General features: G+C 40.6%; 1 protein-coding gene across 1 annotated transcript in view; it reads right to left on the bottom strand.

Moving 5' to 3' along the window:
* Positions 1-23599, bottom strand: part of LOC128113872 (mesoderm induction early response protein 3-like) — a 38099-nt gene that overhangs the window by 13460 nt on the left and 1040 nt on the right. The window contains 1 exon segment of the mRNA XM_052743779.1: positions 22103-22182. Within this exon segment, the coding sequence (XP_052599739.1) occupies positions 22103-22182 (80 nt within the window).

Below are 23599 nucleotides of genomic sequence, written 5' to 3'. Positions count from 1 at the left end.
TCAGTGTCTAATGTATGAAATTTACTCACACTCTTCTGGACTTTAAAGTGTGGTGATATTTTATTTGTGCTGAAATGTGGTGATATTTTATTTGTATGTTAATAAAGTTTGCCTGGAGATCAGAGGACATAGCCAGCCATAAACTAAAGTCAGGCAGTGGTAGAACATGCCCTTAGTTTGATCATATGGCAGGCAGAGTCTCTGTGTGTTCAAGGAGACACTAGGGAACAGCCAAGTGTGGTGACATACGCCTTCAATCCCAGTACCAAACACAGAGACCTGGAGGTCTGTATAGACAGGCAGTGACAAGGAAGTGAGGTGCTGGGATAAGAGACAATGAAAAGGCAGTACAGCAAGGCAATAAAGGCACAGGTTAGACAGGAAGTAGTTATCTCTGTGGAATCTACAGCAGAGTGGTGAGCTAAGGTTAGCTGGAAGCTCTCACTATTTCTCTGATCTCTATGGCTTTCACCCCTGTATTTGTCCCTGTGTTTCTTATTTAATAAGACTGTTTAGAAATTCATCTACATCAAAGAGCTTAGATAGCTCTGGCTCTGTTATCAGAAGCACAGGAAAGTTGTCTCATTGCTTAGTTCAGGTTCACAAGACCTGCTGCTATTCTTAGTGCTCATAGCATGTCCTGGTGTCTCCACTATACTGGGGACTGAATCGCAAGTGAGGCTGTAGCTTTTCCAATAGCTTCTCCTCAGACCACTTCAGGGCTTTTGATCCTATCTCCTGGTACCAAAGCTCAGCTTCTATTCATGTCTCCTTTAATCCTTCCTCTTTCACTGCCCACTGCTTTCGGTGCTCATACCCTGTCCTGGCTTCCCCACTACACTAGGGTCTGAATAGCAAGTGAGGCTGTACCTTTTCCAATAGCTTCTCTTCAGGTCTCTTCAGACCTCCAATCCTACCTCATGGTGCTAAATTTCAGCTTCAATCCATATCTTCTTTAATCCTTCCTCCTTCACTGCAAGTAAGGATGCTCCTTCAAAAATGGCCTCTTCTAACCTCTTAGAGAGCCTAATCTAAGATGCTCTGTACAGTGAGATCCAAAAAATCACATCCTCCAGACCCATTTCCACACTTCTATTCCTAGCAATGTTCACTCAGTTCCTAGACCAGTTTTTCCTCACCAGCTCCCCTCAATTCATGACTGGATCTTCAGAACACTATCCTCATCAATAAACCACCTCCAGAAAGGCTATATCTTCACAAACAATCTCACGAATGTGGGGCAAAGTATTCAAACATATGGCCTTATGGGACCATTCTTACTTCCAGCCATATCTGTCCTTGTCATGGCCACACTTTCAGACCTAGCTCTGGATGTAGTCAATGAGAACTAGGTGATAGCCTTGTCTAGTGAAGTCCAAAGCACCTCACCCATAGGAGCCATTTTCATACTCCCTGATATATCTCCTATACTGCTATTCCCTGGTCATTTTCACAAGAACAAACTGGACTATGCCATCTTTACAATCCCAGACCTATGTCTGTGTATACACAAGGCAAGGTGCCTTTGTCTGTTCGTCCCAAAGTCACTGCCTATCAGAGGCATTTTCATACTTCCAGGCCTTTTGTTGGTCACACAATTCTTGCACTTGTTTTCCATGGAGAGTTTTTCCAGAAACAATCATCATCCATTTACCACCTCCACACTCCCAGGTCTGGCTCTAGAAGCCCTAGTAATGCACTGACTTTCTTGGTGAAAGATCAGTCCTGCCCCTCCCACCCTGACAGCAGCACCATTTCTATGTGCTGTATACTAACTCTTGTTTAATACTTATAGCATTGGGTTTTGAAGGTGAGTTTCCCATCATCAAGCCCTCATATGTTATCTCCACACTCACAAGCTTAGCTCCAGATATGAAGATCATGAACAGAGTTTGCCTAGTGTGTTCCCAGAACATCACCTGCCTATTCGTTCCCTACACTCCCATGCCTCTTTCCAAATTTAGAGCTCTTGAAATGACTTCTCATGAGTTCTTTAAAAAATCATTCCTTCCTCATTGCTAGATTCCAAGGTCTTTCCCTGGATGCACAGCTGCCTCACTTATTTTTGTGATGAACTTCATGAAAGGCTCACAGTCCAGTACCAAGCTTGTATTCTTTGTCCTATAACTTGTCAAACAGTCCCTAGAATACATTTTGCTGCTGAAATATCCAGAACATAACACTGATGTACCATCTTCTACATCCCACAATAAGTCTACATGTGTACATTACGTACAATCTCCATGGTGAGCTCTAATGAACCTTACATTCTAGTGTTGTCCCATTCCCATATCTAGCTATGCACATCCTGCTCCTCTACTGGCTTTCCATGGTTAGTTTGCCTAGAAGCAAGATCACCTGTGCCATCTCCATAAGGAAATGCACAGCCCAGCTCCAGACACACATATCACACCTCTTCTTTGCCTGGTGATGCTCCACAGAACCTTACCTACTGGCACAATGTTAAATATCTGAGCATAGCTCTGGTCATGCAGCTCCTGAATTGGCTTTCTCTGGTGTGTTTCCTTAATATCAAGTACTTCTGAACTATCTCCTTATTCTCAGGCTTAGGTCCATTTGTGAAAAACAGGCACTGGTTTTGGCTCATGAACTCCAGTGAACCTTGCCTAAATCTGGCCTGAACTTGGACAGCCGATATGATTCTCATCCTTTTACACTTAGGTCTGAGCATGTGAATCTTGCACTGGCTTTTCCTGAAGAGATCTCCCTCAACCAAGCCCACATATGTTAAATCCCTACTCCAAGACCTAGCTGTGGACACACTGAGTGGACATATTAGATTTTCCATTGGAACTTTCAATAACCTTGCCTGACAACACTACTCCTATATTCCTAGACCTAGTTCCAATCCCTCAGTACATGTCCCTGCTTTCTCTGTTGAATCATTCCAGACCCAAGCACGTTTGTGTCATCCCAACACTTCCAGGTGTATGTATGTTCATGCAGCTCCTGCACCTGCCTTCCAGATCAGTTCATGAATCCATGCCCACCTACATCATCTGCATCTTACATGGCCTATCTGTAAATCATTCACTGGTTTTCCTGATGACTCTTGCCAGAAGCCCACTGGCCAAGTTATCGCTTTGTTCTGCTCCCAACTCTGATGACAATCTTCCTCTATTGTCTTCCCACTGTATCCCTCCTGCCAACACATACTGTCTCCACACTTATATGTCTACCTAAGTTCTTATTAGCAGAGTGCATGCCTGATCTTTTTATTGAGCTCTGAACAACTTCAACTGCCAGAACTATCCACATACTTCAAGGTCAAGCTCTAGTCATGCAGCTTCTGGGCTGACTTTCATTTTTCTTATTATTGAAAATTCATACAATATATTCTGAGAACATTTCCCTCCCATCTTCTCCCAGATCTTTCCCACCTCCCCACTCATCCAACTCCATGCCTTCTTTCCCTTCCTTCTTAGAAAATGGAAATATAAAAAGGAAACTAACCTGAATGAAACAAGCAAGTAAACAAAACAAACAAGCAAACAAAATAAAAGCAATAATGAAAAATCACATGAAACACACATGAAACACACATAATGAAACCCACAAAAAACAGAAAGTTAGAAACCACAATATACAAGGAACAGACGAATTATGTAAAAATTCCTCCAAACAATGCAATAAGAGACAAACAATTTAGCAAACAATTTAGTTCATATCATGCTGCCTATTGCTCAGCATGAGGTCGACCTGAAAGTATGGCATTCATACCTAGTCGGACTTTATTGGTGGAAACTGATTTTTTCCATTACAAGCAGTAGTCAATTGGATGCAGTTTCTTCATTAGGGATAGGAGATCATATCCATTTCCCCATGCAGCACTATGTCCCATTCTCCATGAACCTGTGTAGGCCCTGTATATTCTGCCAATCTCAATCTCTGTGAGTTCATGTGTGCATCAATCCTGCTGTATCTGGAATACATGTTTCCTTGGTGTCCTCCATTCCCTCAGGCTCTTACAGTATTTCTGCCTCCTTTTCCCCATAGTTCTATGATCCCAAAATGGAGGGTTTTAATAACTACTTCCCATTTAGGAATGAGTGTTTCATAGTCTCTCACTCTTTAAACATTGTCCAGATGGGAGTCTCTGTATTAATTTGTATCTACTGCAAGAGGAAGCTTCTGTGATGATGGCTGAGTAAGACAATGATCTATGGGGGCAGAAGAAATCATTAGGTTTCATTTTATTGATATGTTTCTTAGGCAGAACAGTAGTATTTGGTTATCCCATAGGTGCCAGTCCTATCTATTTTCATGTTCTTGGTCACCTGGACAGTGTCAGGCATGTGTTTGATGTCATGCAGTGGGCTTGAAGTACAATCAGATAGTGGCTGTTTGCTGCCATGTTTGCAGCAGTGTGTCATGTAGGCAGGTCATTATTGTAAATCCCTGGGTTTGCAATTGAGTTAAGGTTACCCTTCTTCTCTGGTAGTGTGCAGTGCCACTGACTCTAGTCAGGAGTAGTGAAGGGTCCAATTATGCACCAGCTCAACTTCTCCTTGCACAATGTGATATTTAAGTGTTACCTTCAACATTAGAGCTTTACTATCCATTTTGGAGAGCAACCAATAGCCTTAGTAATAGCCTGAGTTGTTTGGGGGTTTCGATGGGGTCCTTTTGTCTGACAAATTAATTAGGTATAACCCATTTCTGGAACTGTATGCTTCATATGGTGACAGAAGATCTTTAGTTGGAGCATTGTCTCTCCAGGTACTTGTTGAGTCCATGTTTATTTTTTTCATATATAAATATATTTTCAGAAGCTTCTACATTAGTAGGTTTCCATATGACCACTTAAACGGTGCACTGAATTTCCTTCATCACTATATCAGACCTATACTCCCCTATACTACCCCAAGGCCTAACTCTCAACATAGGGATTCCACATCTGTTGGTCTGATTATGCTCTTTAGACCTTCACTGACCAACATAATCTTTAACTCTCTTATGCACCTTGTACTCCCTGCACTGGCTTGCTCAGGTGAGGATACCACAACCAAGCCCATACTGTATCTGTTCTAATCATGCCTGCTACAGTATACAAAAGGAGTGAACTGGTTTTCCCTTGCAAGTTCCCTAGGCATGCACGCGCGCACACACACACACACACACACACACACACACACACACACACACACACACACACATCTCCTGAAGCAGCTTTCTGCTAGGACCACTCCTGCCTGTGTCATTTACACATACTTATATCTAAGTCTAGACAGACAGAATTTTCACATGGTTTCCTTGATGAGCAATGCTGAATCTCACTTGCCAACACCACCATCACCTTTCCAGATGTATCTCTACTTACAAAATGTTAGAACCATTTATCACTGGTGAGTCCCAGAGCTCAGCTGGTCTGCACATTCTCCACAGTCCAATGCCTAGCCTCCTCTACCTAACATGAACAGACATTGCCTGGTATGCTTATCAGAGCTGTGCCTAACAGCACCATCCCCAACCTCCCCAGAATAGGTAGGGTCACACAGCTCCTGGTCTGCCTTTTCATCATGAGTTGTAAAGTACCGAAGTCCACCTGCCACATATCCACATTTTAAGCCCTAACTCTGATGCACAGATCTTATGCTGTTTTCCAAGTGAAGTTCAGAAGAGACTTGCTAGCAGCATACCTAGACTCTCTGGCCTGGCTTTGTTCACTCAGTTCCTACATGAGCTTTCATTTTGAGTACTCAAAATGCTGAGCCCTACTTTCATTTCTCCACATGTTGCTGTGTATATTCACATCATGTCCTGGTTTTACCTGGTGAGTTCCAAAGAAACTACTACTCCAGTGCCATCCCACACTCTCTGACCTTGTTCCTGTCACAGAGCTCCTGTACCTGCTTTTTGTCTATTGAGTTGCCCTAGAAGTAAGACTTCCTGCACTATCTCTACAACCCATGGACTAGATGGAGATACAGAAATCACACATTAGATTTGCCTGATGCTGTTCCCTAGGATATTTCCAGAGTCCCAGGCCTAGCTCTGCAAACTCAGATCTCATATCAGTTTTGTTTGGCAAACTCCCCAGAACCTCAAATGTCAGCTGTATTCCCACAGTCCTAGGCCTTGTTTGCGTTCCACAGTTACTCCACTGGTTTTTTAGTGTTTTCTCTTATATCAAGCCCATCAGTGCTATCTTCACATTCACAGGCTTAGCTCCAGATGCAAAACTCAGGAACCAGTTTCTCCTGATGAATTCCCTAGAATGTTGCCTTGGAAAAATATCCTCACACTACTAGATCCAGTTATGGGATGAAAGACATTCACTTTCTTTTCTTGGTGAGTTCCACCAGAAGCATGCCCACCTGTACCTATGTAACCTTTGTCTGGGTACATAGGGCACACATCGATTTGAGTGATAAAGCTTCCCAGAATCTTTCTTTTCTTTGCCATGTGTAGATTCCCCAGCCTGCTCCTGGTAGTTGAACTCATCTTGTACTATATGTCCCTGTTGAGTTCCTCTAGGACAGAATCCACCTGGTCTTCTTGACACTCTGGGGCCTAGTTCTCATGTATAGATCCCACATTAGATTTGCCTGATGATACTCTCCAGAAGCTTGTGTTCCACTGCTCCTGTAAGGCTTCCCATGATTTGTTGCCCCAGAATGTACCTTTCCTTCAATTTTCCTGGAGAGTTCCACAGAACTTCATTTGACAGAGCCCTTTCCATAGTTGCAGGAATAGGTCATGTGTGAAAGCTCTTAATCAAGGTTTCCCTTCTGATATCCCCCACATTCATGCAGATCTGCCAGACCTCCACACTTCAAATCAGAGCCCTGGCTACAAAGATCCAGAACTAGTTTTCCTGATGATATTCAACAAATCATCATCACCAGCACCATCTTCATAGTCTCTGGAATATCTCCTTTCACATAGTATTTACACTGTTGTCTCTAGATATGTACAGTGTAAGTAATGCTGCACCTGGTGTCTCCACATTTGCAAGACTAGCTCTTCATGTGCAAAGCATGTACCTACTCTTCTTGTGCAGTCCTCAGAATATCAGTAGTGCATCTTCATACTCAAACAGTTCTAGCCCTGTTCCTAGGGCACCTATATTGTCTTTTGGTGTCTTCCTCTGGAATAAGTCACTGTCTGCTATCTTCACACTTACACGATCAGTTCAGAATACAAAGATCATGAAAGAATTTGCATGAAGAGCTCCCCATAACTTTGGGTACCTTGTAATCTACACTCTTCTAGTCCTGGATCCTGACAAGCAAATGTTGCTCCAGTGTTGACTTCATCATTCACACAGAACACCAAGTAGGACCATAAAGGAAATTGTCCATAGCATATGATAATTAAAACACTAAATGCACAGACTAAAGAATGAGATTGAAATCTTGAGAGAAAATCCACAAGACACATATGAATGGAAACAAATCAAAATAATATCTGCTTTTTCATTGGCAACTTTAAAAATAAGAGCCTGGAGTCATGTACTTCATATTCTAAAACAACATGAATGCCAACCTAGAGTACTATATCCAAAAAACAATGTGACTATGTGTTGTAGTTAAAGGAGATACAAAAATTTAACATGATATAATCATGCCATTTTTCTTCATGTCCATCAAACCACACTCTTGGGGAAATCTGGAAGCAATACTTTAGACTGAGGACTGGAATAAACAGAGCAAAGAGACTATAGGAAGAAAATAAATGATGCCTTAACTACAGAAACTCAAAATAAGCCCAAGACAATCATGGAAAAAAAAAACAAATAACAAAATAACAGCGTCAACACAGACCTTTTAATAATAACTTTAAATGTTAATAGCCACACCTCCCTGACCAAAAGGCACATGCAAATGAAGTGGATTAAGAAACAAATCCATTTTTCTGTTATCTACAAAAAACTCATCTTTCTGTCAAATATAGACGACACCTAAAACAAAAGTTTGGAAAATACATTCCAAGCAAATGAGATCTGGAAACAGTAGGTGTTATTAGTCTAATGTTTAACAATGTAGATTTTGAACAAAGACTAACCACAAGAGATATAGAAGTGCTACTCTAAGGAATCGCCTTCAGCATCTCAGGAATCAAAGGGGAGTCATGGAGTTGGAGGCAGTTTTTTGTTTGTTTGTTTTCCTATTTTTTTTGGGGGGGGTTGCTAATTATTATTTTTCATGAAGAAAATTGTTATTCATTCCACATACCAACCATAGACCCCCCATTCCTCCTCCTGCTCCCCCCATCCTTCCCCTCCACCCCCCATGCTCTCCTCCAAAAAGGTATGGCTTCTATTGACTTTTCTATCTGAGAGAGTAAAACTTAGTTCTCCGAGGCCAGTGAGTGTGAGAAAACTTAATTCTCTAGGCCTGGTGAAAAAGGAAAACACACACACACACACACACACACACACACACACACACACACACACACTTCCAACATGTCAGGATCTCATGTAGGGTGCTGATAAATGGCAAGCCTTCACCAGGTCAGAGAAACTGAAGAGGAGATGCAGAGTAGGTAAACTACTGGACAGACAACATACATATGAGGACTTTTCTGAGGGACAAAATGTAATTCTTCATTTCACTATTCTTTCCATTATTTTTTCTACTCTATTCTTTTTCTAGTGTGTTCTTCTATCCTGATATTTTCCGTGTTCTGTGTCTTTATTTTACTATTACAGCTCATATACCCCTGCAAAATCTTTCAAACAATATAAAAATCACAATATAGTTACATTCTGTTTTTTTAAGAGAATGATTACAGTGAATACAAGTAAAAATGTTTCCCATCTCACTTACAAGATTAAACATTTTACATATTAAATGTAAAAAGAAATTATTCCTAAGAGCCCACATACAGTTAAATGTTTATCTTTTATACTTTTCATAGATCAGGAGCCTTTCAGTCATAACCATTTACATAGGCAGTAGTTTTTATAATTGCCAGTAAAACAGGTTATTAGTTTCACTTTTCATATTTTAGAGTCCAGTCCAATGATCTTAACTACTGATGGGTGGTGGCTCTGTATGCTATGAATGTGTTGCTCTGATTGGTTGATAAACAAAATGCTGATTGGCCAGTAACAAGGCAGGAAGTATAAGCTGGATAAGCAGACAAGGAGAATTCTGGGAGGAAGAAGGCTGAGTCAGGAGACGCCATCCTGCCATCTAGGGAGCAGCATGCAATAGCACACAGGTAAAGGCGCAGAACACGTGGCGACAAATAGATTAACAGAAATTGGCTGAGTTTAAGTGTAAAAACTACACATTTGGAAGAATATAGAGTGATTGATGGGCAGTGGACACTTGACCCTTTAGATGTGTTTTAGCTGATAACAACATGGAGATGCAGTTGAAAACATTCATAGGAAATAAGCAGATTTGATACTTTAAAATGAAATACTAGAATTCAACTCATAGAATCAGAAAGACCTGGAACAGTTGGGTGCCTGAAGAACTTGGATTTTATCATATGGAGATTAATATTGAATGGTCAGATAGGAGTAGACCATAGAGAGAATGGATCCTGTGAGATACTGCTAATGTAATATGACAGTCCCTTCTTCAACTAAGAAGATGGGTTGTAAAGTGAGTAAAACGGGTTTTTATCTGGAGCTAGAGCTGTAGGCAATCATCTGGTCCTCTGGAAGAACAGCAAATTCTCTTAAACATTGGGGCATCTCTCTGGCCCCATTTGTGAATCCCTTAAGGAAATTGTGCCTGTAACGTGGGTTCATAGGAATTGGATGGATTTAGCTTAAATCTGTGATGACAAAAGGCCTAACGCTATATTTATAGGAATGGTGATCATTGAGATAATATGACTGGCACCATCACACAGTAAACAGTAGAGTATAATGGCAGACTGGATGTACAAGTGGGATTTACATGGCATGACTGGCTTTATGGATGGATGGCAACAAAACATCAGATGTAGGTTATTTGGCAACTGCTTTCTGTTCAAGGACAGCCACAGATGACACAATACTCACAATGGGGCATGTCTTTCTAAATAAATCAACACATGTGATAAGGTATGCATCCAGTGAAAATAAAAGTGACTCATAAATTTAAAAAAAAAGTGTAAGAGCTAGTCAGTAGTTAGCCTGAGCTAATGGCCAAGCAGTTTTAATTAATATAAGCCTCTGTTTCTTTACTTGGCAGACACGAGTGGGAGAGATTTGTTCTGAGCACAGGCCAGGCGATACACAGGAAAACTTCAGCTACAAACTACTCATCCAATTTTCTGTTTTGTAGTTATGTGAAGTCATTATTTAAAGCTTTGTTTTAGCTATGTTGCACACCAAAACACGTGAACACATTTCCCAATATACAAAAGAACTTGAGCTAACTCCTGGGACTCAACTATTTTCCTTAATCATTAACCTAAACCTCATTCTCTACTGCTCTTTAAGAGAAACTAGCTGCATGGCACTTCCTTGGTCCTATTTTCTACTCTTTGCATCCCTTGCTTTATTAGAGGTAGGTGCAGCACAATATTCTAACTTTGCCTATATTAATTTTTTCCACTAATCTAACCACTATCATAATCTCTTAGTATATTTGTTAAAAACCCTTAATCATCAAAATTCTATTGAAACTAACACTATTTGATAAAATCATTACTTCAGCTAAACAGTACAGCTTAAGAGGTGAGAATCTTCTTAATAATCCACAGATAAAAATTCCCAGTAGAAAGGGATATTTTCACGAGAAAATCATACTACATTAAAGGCAGTAGGGAATCCCCCCACATTCATTCACATCATGCCAGATACCAGAGAAAAATGACAGTGGCAAACAAGTAAAGGCACAGCAGTATCAAAAGAAATTCTGGAGCTGATGCTCTTGGGGCCTTGCATATCGGAGATTCACCCATCAGTACCTTGCATACTAGTAAGGTGAACTCCTAAAGCTCAATTGCCCACTGGTGCTCCTCTGACATAGCCACCAGCAAAGAAGGGCAATTGATTTTAAACAAAATTACTATTAACCAAAAAGACACCACAATCTTAAATACATATGTTAGGAAACTCAAGGCACACACAATTTCATAAAAACATATCAACGTACTTAAAGACACAGATTACCCAAACTCAATAGTAGTAGGTAATTCTCCCATACCTCACTTTCTTCAATTGACAATATCTGACAAAAAGTAAATAGATATGTCAGACTTTAAACATCACATGGACCTAGCAGATACCTGCAGAATATTCTGCCCAAACACTGAAGAATATACATTCTACTCAGCACCAAATAGAGCTTCTCTAAAATGGACCACACTTTGATACAAAAAAAAGCATATTTTAACACATTCAGAATAACTGAAATAACTCCACTTTTAGGACCTACTCACAATGCAGCAATACTTGAATTCAACACCTATGGAATCCCAAGTATTTACTCACACTTGTGGACATCAGCCAGCAGCTTACTACATGATGAGGAGGTCAAAGAAATTAGAGAAAATGAAAAAAAAAACTAAAATTAAGTGAAAAAAAAACCCCAAGAAAATCTTGCCACACATTATACATAGTAATGGAAGTAAATTTACAGTTCTAAGCACCTGTATTAAAAATGAGAAAGCATACATAAACAAGTTATGATGCAACTCAAGAATTTGCAAAAAACAAGAAAAAGCCAAATGGAAATTCATTAGATGGGAAGAAATAACTAAAACCACAGCAGAAATGAATGAAATAGAAATACAGAAAATAGTACAAAGAATCAGTGAATGGAATAGCTGGTTCTTTGCTAAGTTAAGATCAATATATCCTTTCCATAATTAATTTAAAAAGGAACAAAGAGACTACATTAGCAGAATCATAGACAAACAGGAAATGTTAGACTACACACCAAGAAAATTCAGGAAATTATCCTGGAATCCTTTAAAAGACTATACTCCATTAATCAAGAAAATCCAAAAGAAATAATTGGTTTTCTAGAGTCAGCCAAAGTTAAACCAAGAAGTGTTTATCAACTTGAACAAACCCACAACAAACACATGGATCTTTGGGAGAAAGGTAAATAGAATAGATTTTGTGGGTGGACTGGGCACAGGTGGGGACAGGAGAAAGAGAGAGGTGGGGAGGGGAGGGGAGATGAATGGAGAGAGTATGGGAAGAGACAGCTGAAATTAGGGGGGATTTGGGGACCAGTATGGAAACCTAGTAAGGCAGAGACTACCTGGAATCTATGAGGACGATTCTAGTGAGGACTTCCAGTAATAGCAGACAACAATCACACAGCTCATTGAACACAGAAAAGTTGAACTGGTGCTTTCATGGAGCCATCACCCCTAAGTTCTAGTCTCTTAAGTGCAGGAAGATATTCTGAAGGCTATGGAAAGAGAAAAATGGACACCAACCCAGCCACAATATCTCTGACCAACCATCTGTCACAACTGTAAGATGTGCTGGTCCAATGGTGGCACAGACTTTTGCAAGTGGCCAATCAATGTCTGTTTTAACTTGAGACTTCCTCGTTGAGAGGAAGTCCATGCCTAACACTGCCTGGATGGCCAGGAACCAGAGATATATACCCCAGAGGCCTAAGGTAGAACCAAACATGACTGGTCTTTAAAAATCAAAACACAACTGTGAAATAATTCCTAATGATATTCTGCTATACTCATAGATCAGTGCCTTGTCCAGTTGTCATTAGAGCTACTTCTTCTGGCAGCAAATGGGAGTGGATGCAGAGACCCACAGCAAAAAATGATGCTGAGAGAGTCTAAATTGGAGGGCTCCATCATGTCTCTCCCCAAGGAGCTCGGGGAATCCCTTAGAAGACAAGCAGGCAGATTGTAGGAGTCTAAGGGGATAGAGAAAAACAGGAGAACAGGGCCCACTCAATTAACTCAGTAGGGTGCATATGGGCTCCTAAAGACTGAGCTTGCAAGCACAGGGCCTGCAGGGGTCTGTATCAGGTAGTTCTGGTTATATGTTGTGAGTGTTAGCTTGGAATTTTGCAAGTGTTTGTGGGAATGCTACCTGTGATAGCAGGTTCATCTTTGACTCATTCACCTGCTCTTAGGGCTTTTCTCATCCTGTTGAGATGCTTCGTCCAGCCTCAGTGTGAGGCTTTGCCCTGTCTTATTGTATTTTGTTTAGTGGTGTTTGTTTGTATCTTGAGGAGGCTTGTTCTTTTCTGAATAGAGACAGAGTAGAAATGGGGAAAGAGGTAGATGGTGGGGTACATGAGAGGAGTGCAGGGTGGGGAAACTGTGATCAGGATGAAAAAAATCTATTTTCAAAACAACAAACAGTAATAAAAAACTTCTGACCAAAAAAAGAAAAAAAATATTCCTGAGGGCCAGATGGATGCATTGCAGCGCCCTACCATACTTTCAAAGAAAAGTCACAACCAAAACTTACTAAATTGTTAAAATTAATAGAAAGGAAAAAGATCAATAGCAAGCTCCTTCTCATAGCCTAATACCAAAACCATCCAGCAACACAAGAAAAAAGGAAAACTACAGGCCTATACCTGTGATGAATACAGGTGATAATATTCTCAGTAAAGTAGTTGCAAAAGCAATAAAGTTATATATGAAAGGTATTACACATAATTAGCAAGTTGGCTTTATCTCGGTTTCTAAGACATCTGGTACTGATTCTTTCAGTTGTCTTTCTTTTTTTTTATAAATTTATTCTTTTTTTGTTTTGATTTGTTGTTTTTTATATATTTTATTTTATTTTACAATACAATTCAGTTCTACATATCAGGCACGGATTCCCTTGTTCTTCCCCCTCCTGCCCCCCTCCCCTTTCCCCCAGCAAACCCCCTTCCCACCTCCTCCAGGGCAAAGCCTCCCCTGAGGTCTGAGATCAACCTGGTAGACTCAGTCCAGGCAGGTCCAGTCCCCTCCTCCCAGGCCGAGCCAAGAGACCCTGCATAGGCCCCAGGTTTCAAACAGCCAACTCATGCAATGAACACAGGACCTGGTCCCACTGCCTGGATGCCTCCCAAACAGATCAAGTCAATCAACTGTCTCACCCATTCAGAGGGCCTGATCCAGTTGGGGACACCTCAGCCATTGGTACATAGTTCATGTGTTTCCATTCATTTGGCTATTTGTCCATGTGCTTTATCCAACCTTGGTCTCAACAATTCTCGCTCATATAAACCCTCCTCTTTCTCACTAATTGGACTCCCGTAGCTCTACCCGGGCCTAGCCATGGATCTCTGCATCTAGATCCCTCAGTCATTGTATGGGGTTTCTAGCAAGACAATTACGGTGTTTGGCCATCCTATCACCAGAGTAGATCAGTTCGGGCTGTCTCTCGACCATTGCCAGCAGTCTATTGTGGAGATATTTTTGTGGATTTCTGTGGGCCTCTCTAGCACTTTGCTACTTCCTATTCTCATGTGGTCTTCATTTACCATGGTCTCCTATTCCTTGTTCTCCCTCTCTGTTCTTGATCCAGCTGGGATCTCCTGCTCCCCAAAGCTCTCTTTCCCTCAACACTCACCCTTCATTTCCCCCACTCATGTCCAGGCTGTTCATGAAGATCTCATCCATTTCTCCATCACTGGGTGATCCCTGTGTCTTTCTTGGGGTCCTGTTTTCCAGGTAGCCTCCCTGCTGATATGAGTAGTAGTCCAGTCATCCTTGTTCTACATCTAGTATCCTCCTATGAGTGAGTACATAAGGAGATTAAGGGGATACAAATTGGAAAGGAAGAAGTCAAGCTTTCCCTATTTGCAGATGACATGATAGTATACTTGAATGACCCCAAAGATTCAACCAAGGAACTGATACAGCTTATAAACACCTTCAGCAACATAGCAGGATACAAGATCAACTCAAAAAAATCAGTAGCCCTCCTATACAAAATTGACAAAGAGGCTGAGAAGGAAATCAGAGATACATCACCCTTTACAATAGCCACAAATAACATAAAATACCTTGGGTAACACTAACCAAGCAAGTGAAGGACCTATATGACAAGAACTTTAAGTCCCTGAAAAAAGAAATTGAAGATGTCAGAAAATGGAAAGACCTCCCATGCTCATGGATAGGCAGGACTAACATAGTAAAAATAGCAATTTTACCAAGAACAATCTACAGATTCAATGCAATCCCCATCAAAATACCAACACAATTCTTCACAGACCTGGAAATAATAATGCTCAACTTCATATGGAAAAACAAAAAACCCAGGATAGCCAAAAGAATCCTCTACAATCAAAGAACCTCTGGAGGCATCACGATCCCTGACCTCAAGCTCTACTACAGAGCTCCAGTAATAAAAACAGCTTGGTACTGACATAAAAATCGACATGTGGACCAATGGAATCGAATTGAAGACCCTGACATTAATCCGAACACCTATGAACATACAATTTTTGACAAAGAAGCCAAAGCTGTACAATGGAAAAAAGAAAGCATCTTCAACAAATGGTGCTGGCAAAACTGGATATCAACATGTAGAAGGTTGCAAATAGATCCATATCTATCACCGTGCACAAAACTTAAGTCCAAGTGGATCAAGGACCTCAACATAAATCCAGCTACTCTGAACCTGCTAGAAGAGAAAGTAGGAAGTAGTCTTGAATGCATTGGCATAGGAGATCACTTCCTAAATGTAACACCAGTAGCACAGACACTGAGAGAAACAATCAATCAATGGGACCTTTTGAAACTGAGAAGTTTTTGTAGAGCAAAGGATATGGTAAACAAGGCAAAGCGACAGCCTACAGAATGGGAAAAGGTCTTCACCAACCCCACATCTGACAGAGGGCTGATATCCAGAATATATAAGGAACTCAAGAAATTAGACATCAAAATGTCCAACAGTCCAATTAAGAAATGGGCTATAGAACTAAACAGAATTCTCAACAGAGGAAATTCAAATGGCTGAAAGACATTTAAGGAATTGTTCAACATCCCTAATTATCAGGGAAATGCAAATCAAAACAACTCTGAGATACCACCTTATGCCTGTCAGAATGTCTAAGATCAAAAACACTGAAGACACCTTATGCTGGAGAGGAGGTGGAGCTAGGGGTACTCTCCTCCCCTGTTGGTGGGAATGCAAGCTTGTACAACCACTTTGGAAATCAATATGGCACTTTCTTAGAAAATTGGGAATCCATCTACCCCAAGATCCAGCTATACCACTCTTGGGCATATACCCAAGAAATGCTCAATCATACCACAAGAGCACTTGCTCAGCTATGTTCATATCAGCATTGTTTGAAATAGCCAGAACCTGGAAACAACCTAGATGCCTTTCAAATGAAGAATGGATAAACAAAATGTGGTACGTATACACAATAGAATACTACTCTGCAGAGAAAAACAATGACATCATGAGGTTTGCAGGCAAATGGATGGATCTAGAAAAAATTATCTTGAGTGAGGTAACCCAGACTCAGAAAGACAAACATAGTTGTCTTTCATTGAAGACTATCAGAACTGGTTTAAACCTCCCTCCTTGCCTGAACCTTCAGTTCTCAAAACCACAGTAAACTGCCTTTTAACAGACCCAACACTTTGAGAACTCCCCTAAATATCCTCCTATGATCCAACTGACCATTGGTGGTGTTGATCACGTGAGGAACATCAGTCATTTCTACAAATCCGTGTAACACTTAGGCCCAGTACCTGACACATTTCACATCCTCAATAAATGTCTGTATTCTGTAGATGTTCTGTGTAATGTTCTATGTGGTAGGTAGGTGAGAAGATTGAAGAAATTACTCCTTCAATCACTACTGGATATGTGGGTATTTTTAGCCATCGGAACAACAGCTGATGTAATTATTTAAAATGATTTATTTGTTTTTAGTTTATTTGCATTAGTTTTTTGTCTGTATGCATGTCTGTGTGAGGCTGTCTGATCCTCTAGAACTAAAGTTAAAGACAGCTGTGAGTTTTCATGTGGTTACTGAGAACTGAACCAAGGTCCTCTGGGAAGAGCAGCTAGTGCTCTGAATCACTGAGTCATCTCTCTAGTCAGAGGTGCTATAATCTTAAGTATCCTTTATTAATTTTATTTTTGGTTGATAAATTTTCATATATATGAGATGAGGGACACATTTTGGTTGATTGGCTAATGATGCATAGATTCATTGGGTTTGGGAACAAAAAAAGCTTAAATACAACTTCAGAAAAGCAGGGAAACCGGGCAGTGAAGGGAATGGAACACTGGGAATGGAACCTAAAGTTCTTCTACAGGGAAACTCTGAACTCTGCCCCTAAGCTACATTCCCAGGGGGCGTTGCATCCTCTCAAATGGCATAAAAAAAGACTATGACCCAGTCTAAAGAGTACTAGTGAAGTCATGACTGATAACCTAGCTAAACCCATTTCCACAGACCTAAGACTCAGAACACTATACTTCTAAATAAAGGACAGTAGGGTACAAATAGTTAACATAAAATTGTTTATCAAAAAGAAGAAGAAAGATACTTAATACAGGTTCAACACACACACACACACACACACATACACACACACACACATACACACACACACACACACACACATATACACACAGCACACCATTATTCCTCACGTCATGCCTCAATTTCACAGTTTCTAGGTCTCCATTCTGACTTTCAGCTCATTCATTGGATATTCATGACCTCTCCAAACAACTGGTTAAGTTTTTTTATAAAACAATCTCTCGATTGTAGCTCATAATATCTCCATCTATGAAACTTGTTTTTAAAATGTCAGTATCATGCAGGGGCAGTGGTGGGGAATGACACTGATGTGAGCACTCAGGAGGCAATGAGGCAAGGAGGATCTCTATGCATTTGAGACCAGCCTGATCTACAAGGCCAGTACCAGGACAGCCAAGACTACACAGAGAAACCTTGTCTTGAAAAACAAACAAAACAAAACAGAAAAAAAGGTGACATGAGATAAAATTTGTAAGGTCTAAAAGTATGGCTTTTTCTCCTCTGTTTCCTCCCATTCCTCTCACCTGGCTCAGGGAACCAAATACAGGAGGCCAGAAGAGTGAAATGTATGAGCAAAACCAACGATCAGGAGAAAGTGGGGCTCATGAAAAAAGGAAAGGGAAAGTGGGAATTGAACCCCAGAGCCCAGGCACGGTAGTCCAGTATTCTGCCTAAAGACTACACACTGAGGCGTGGCAGGAGGTGCCTAAACGGACTTATGAAGCTGCCGTGATGTATGTTAACTAGTTCTCCTGAAGTCAGGACTTAAAACATAGCTACATCCACTTTCACAAACCTGAGACCCTCGGAAAGGGTTTAAACTGCCCTCCTTGCATGAACCTACATTTCTCTAAACCACAGTAAACTGCCTTTTAACAGACCAGGCACTTTGAGAATTCCCCTAAAAAATCCTTCTTGTGACCCAACTGACCGTTGGTTGGGTTGATCACATGAGGAATGTCAATCATCTATGCAAAGCCATGTAATGTTTAGGCCCAGTACCTGACACATATCACAACCTCAATAAATGTCTGTGTTCTGTAGATGTTCTGTGTAAGGTGAGAAGATTGAAGAAATCACCTGGTCCATCACTACTAGATGTTTGGGTAATTGTAGCCATAGGAACAATAGCTGCTGTAAAATTTTTAAAATGATTTATTTAGTTTTATTTTATGTGTATTGGTATTTTTGCCTGCATGCATGTCCATGTGAGGGTGTTAGATCCTCTGGAACTAGAGTTACAAACCATTGTGAGTTCTCTTGTGGGCACTGAGAATTGAACCGTGGTCCTCTGGGAAGAGCAGCCCTGCTCTGAACCACTGAGTCATCTCTCTAGTTCTAGCTGCTCCTTAAGACTGAGCTTGCAAGCACAGGCCCTGCAGGGGTTTGTACTAGGTCTTCTGGTTATATGTTGTGAGTGTTAGCTTGGAATTTTGCAAGTGTTTTTGGGAATGCTACCTATGATAGCAGGTTCATCTTTGACTCATTCACCTGCTCTTAGGGCCTTTTTCATCCTTTTGAGTTACTTTGTCCAGCCTCAGTGTGAGGGCTTTTGCCCTGTCTTATTGTATTTTGTTTAGTGGCGTTTGTTTGTTATCTTGAGGAGGCTTGTTCTTTTCTGAATAGAGACAGAGTAGACATGGGAAAAGGGATAGATGGTGGGGGACGTGGGAGATGTGCAGAGTGGGGTAACTGTGATCAGGATGAAAAAAATCTATTTTAAAACAAAAAACAGTAATAAAAAACCTCTGATTAAAAAAAGAAAATAATCCAAATTAATAGAAAGAAAAAAGATCAATAGCAAGCTTCTTCTGCACAAGCTAATACCAAAACCATCCAGCAACACAAGTAAAAAGGAAAACTACATGCCTACATTTATGAGGAATACAGGTGATAATATTCTCAGTAAAAACACTTACAAAACCAATAAAGTTATATGTCAAAGATATCACACACCATTAACAAGTTGCCTTTATCTTGGTTCCTAAGACATATAATATTCATTTTTTTAGTTGTCTTTTATTGAAAAATTTACATACAACATATTTTGATCATGTTTTTCCATTCCCAATTTCTTAGATTATCCCAACATTGCTATCCTGCTAACTTTATATATTTTCTCTCCATCTATTTAAAAACAAACAAACAAGAACCACAACACCAAAGTCTTTTCAAACACAATAATGGAAAGTAAAATATATGACAAAAAAAGTAAAATAATTGCTCAAACAAAGCAAAATGAAATAAAACATATTAAAATACCACTGAGTTCTTTTGTGTGATAATTTGTGTTCTGACAAATGATGCTTGCCTGGAAAACAGAGAGGTGAGCTATTCCCTAGATAACCATAGAAGCTGGGCAATGAGGCTCATGTCTTTAATCCCAGCTCTTGAGAAGTAGAGACAGGAAATGATAATGTAAGGATGAGATGTGATCTAAGCCTTTTTGGTCAGAGGTTCTGGAGAGGTAGGAGGTCACTGGTGGCTGCTCACCTGTTTCTCTGATCTTTCAGGTTATTACCATAAGATCTGACTCCTGCTTTTATTTGTAAGATTAATTAGACTTATGCTTCTTCTGACGTCCAACTTTTGGGGCATGAATCCATGATAAATGTCCTTGCCCATTGTTTTGCAGTCAGCTGTACACTGTTGGAGTCACCATCCTGCCAGCTTAGTTTTACTTTTTTTCCCCCCAAGCCCTATGAGCAAGTCTGGGATTTTTCTGTTAAAGCCTCTCTACACCAAATGCCACAGGATCTTGGGTTCCATATGCCATTAGAGTTAGCTGCTTTTGCACGTTTCCCAAACAGATGGCTGGCCCTTTGGCTTCTTTTCCCCAGTGGGTTGTGGTCTTTCCCTGGACCCCCTCCTCAGGCTGCTGACATTCAATCAGTGCCTGCTGTCCCCAGCCAGGCTGTTCACCAACTGTGTTCTCTGCTCAGATATGCTATGCCTCACAATTCACCATCTTCACCAGAAGATTTGGTGAGACAATTGAGAATACTTTTTTAATTAGTTAATTTAGCTTTTATTTAGGATTTTTTTATTCACTTTACATACCAACTACAGATCACCCCTCATCTCTCCTCCTGCTAACCTTCAACCTTTCCCCCAGAATCACACCCATCCCTCCTCCAAAAGTGTAGGTGCTCCCATGGGGAGTCAGCAAAGCCTGGTACATTTAGTTGAGGCAAGACCAAGCCACTCCCCTCTGCATCAAGGCTGAGCAAGGCATCCCACCATAGGTAATGGGCTCCAGAAAGATAACTCATGCACCAGGGATAGATCCTGAATCCACTGCCAGGGGATCCTCAAACAGACCAAGCTATACAAAGGTCTCCTGTATGCAGAGGTCTTAGTCCAGTCCCATTCAGGTTCCACAGCTGTCAGTCTAAAGTTTGTGAGTTCCTGAGAGCTTGGTTTATTTGTCTCTATAGATTTCTCCATCATGATATTGAGCCACTGTATTCATATAATCCCTCTTGCTCTCTTCGACTGGACTCCCGAAGCTCAGCTGGTGCTTGTTTGTGAGTCCTGGCATCTGCTTCCATCAGATAGTGGATCTTTCTCCCTTACCCCATAATGTCTCCCTTTATCTTGCAAGATACGTCTTTTATTGCTCTCCCACTCCATCTGTTCCCCAGCTCAAGCATCTGGTTATCTCATGTTCTCATCCCCCAACCCCCCCTCTACTCCCTAGTTTATTCATGGAGATCTCAGCTGTTTCTCCTTCCCAAGGTTATCCATGCATTCCTCTTAGGGTCCTCCTTGTTTCCTAACTTCTCTGGAGCTGTGGGTTGTAGTCTGATTATCCTTTGCTTTATATCTAGTATCCACTTATGATTGACTACATAGCATATTTGCCTTTCTGAGTCTGGGTTACCTCACTCAGGATGATATTTTCTAGTTCCATCTACTTGCCTGCAAATTTCATGATGTTATTGTTTTTTACAGCTGAGTAATACACCACTGTGTGTATTTACCACATTTTCTTAATTCATTCTTCAGTTGAGGGGCATGGAGAGAGTTAGGTCTCTGTATGATTACACATTGGATGGCTTAAAAATGGAACAATTAAATGAGGAAATATTTTAGCTGTGACTTACATAATGTTAATTATAATGATTATCAGTTTGATAATTCTTGCATATCTCTAAAAATGTTGGTTGATATGAGTGCCAAGATACAAGCCTTAGATAATGATACTACTGATAATATGCAAACCTTAGAAAAAGTTACTATTCAAAAGCTACAATCCTTAGAAAAAATTATTAGTGATAACATGCAAACCTTACACATCATTACTAAGGAGAATAACACAAGTTTGACTGTTAAATTAAAAGCTCTAGAAAGATTTACTGCTGACTAGAGCAAAAAAAAAGCTAAGGAGATAGTGATCTAGAAATATTTATTGCTGACACGATCAAAAAGATTAAGGAGATTAATACAATTTTGGCTGATAATATAAAAGTTCTAGAAATATTTACTGCTGAAGAGAGCAAAAAGGTGATTGATAATAAGCAAACCTTAGAAAAGCTAGCTACTCAAAAGTCACAAGAGTAAGAAAAACTTATTAAAACAGATAATAGAGATATTCAGACACCGACAGAGGAATTTCAAGGCGAGACAACCTCATTATGGCACTATAAAATTAGAGTGGAATGGCCCAAGGTTATCAAACAACCAACCTTAATTCATTCAGTCTCCTTATGGGAACAATTGCCAAATGATAGGTATCCCCAAGGCTACATAAGATGTGACTGAACTCCTGTGGAAATATTAGATTTGAGGAGATTTAAGGAAGCAATAGTCGCACATGGTGTATATTCATCTTTTGTGAAGCAGATTTAAATTCATGGTCAACTAGTAACAGAATTGTCCCACAAGACTGGAAAGATTTGGTTACAGCAGCATTGGAACTTGGTCCTCAATTACAGTGGAGGACCTGATACAAAGATGAGGCTAGAACCATTGAGCAGTAAAGTATGGTCAGAGGTACTGAAATCTCCCAAGACCAACTTCTTGCAGAGGGCTATTATGTGGATGTACAAAGACAATCTATATATGATGTCCACACTTTGGCTCTATGCTGTGCAGCAGCTTTGAATGTTGGGACAGAATTGAAGAAGACAGAAAGAGAACTGAGTCTTTTACTAAAGTTATACAGGGCTCAAAATAAACCATCACTGATATATTTTATTCATTTTACATGCCAATCCAAGATCCCCCTCTTCCCTTCTCCTGCCATTCTAGCCTCAATCCATCTATCCCTGGTGCATGAGCAGGTTTTTTGGAGCCCACTACCTATGATGGGACACTTCACACAGCCTTGAGGCAGGGGAAGGTCTTGGACTTGCCTCTACTAAATGCACCTCCCCATGGGAGGTCATCACTGATTTTTTTTTACAAAGATTGACTTCAGACATAAATGGAATGATACCAAATTCAGAAGCTAGGCAAATAATAATTGAATCTTTGGTTTTTAAAAATGCTAGTTCACAATGCAAAAGGGTAATTAGTTACAGAAGAAATTAATGAGGCAATTCCATGTAGTTTATCTGGTAGTCAAAACAGGTTTATTTTGGGAAAACTTACAGTAACAAAGGGTTCAGTTAAGGGATCCAGGAGAGGTGAGGTGCAGTCCAACGTGGTTCTCTGGAGAACTCTGTCTTGGTCTGCAGTTCATCATGCAGTACCCAGGATCATGAGGTAGCCAAGAGAGAGTGAGCTCATACACATCTCTGGTCTTAAGGGCTCCCTGTCTCAGCCATGCCCTGGAAGAGGGCAGGTACCTGGCAGTTACATGCTGCCTACTAGGGTTGGTGCTTCAGAGATTAAGCATAGATAACTATCCCTATGATTAGGCCTTTAAAGGCAAGATCAGCATCTATAGAGGAATGGATCCAAGATACAGTCATTTTTGAATCTGATAACCATGATGATGTTTGGATAGGAGAGGTGATTTCCAGAGGTTTGAAGAAAAATAAAAGTTTGAAGTGTTTTAATTGTGACAAACAAGGTCATTTAAAAAGGGTCTGGCCGGGCGGTGGTGGCGCACGCCTTTAATCCCAGCACTCGGGAGGCAGAGCCAGGCGGATCTCTGTGAGTTCGAGGCCAGCCTGGGCTACCAAGTGAGTTCCAGGAAAAGGCGCAAAGCTACACAGAGAAACCCTGTCTCGAAAAAC

This window comes from Peromyscus californicus, unplaced genomic scaffold (assembly GCF_007827085.1).
Source record: "Peromyscus californicus insignis strain IS unplaced genomic scaffold, ASM782708v3 Scaffold_10__1_contigs__length_136768540, whole genome shotgun sequence".
In the NCBI taxonomy this organism is placed as follows: domain Eukaryota; kingdom Metazoa; phylum Chordata; class Mammalia; order Rodentia; family Cricetidae; genus Peromyscus; species Peromyscus californicus.
This window is presented reverse-complemented; position numbering and strand designations above follow the sequence as displayed.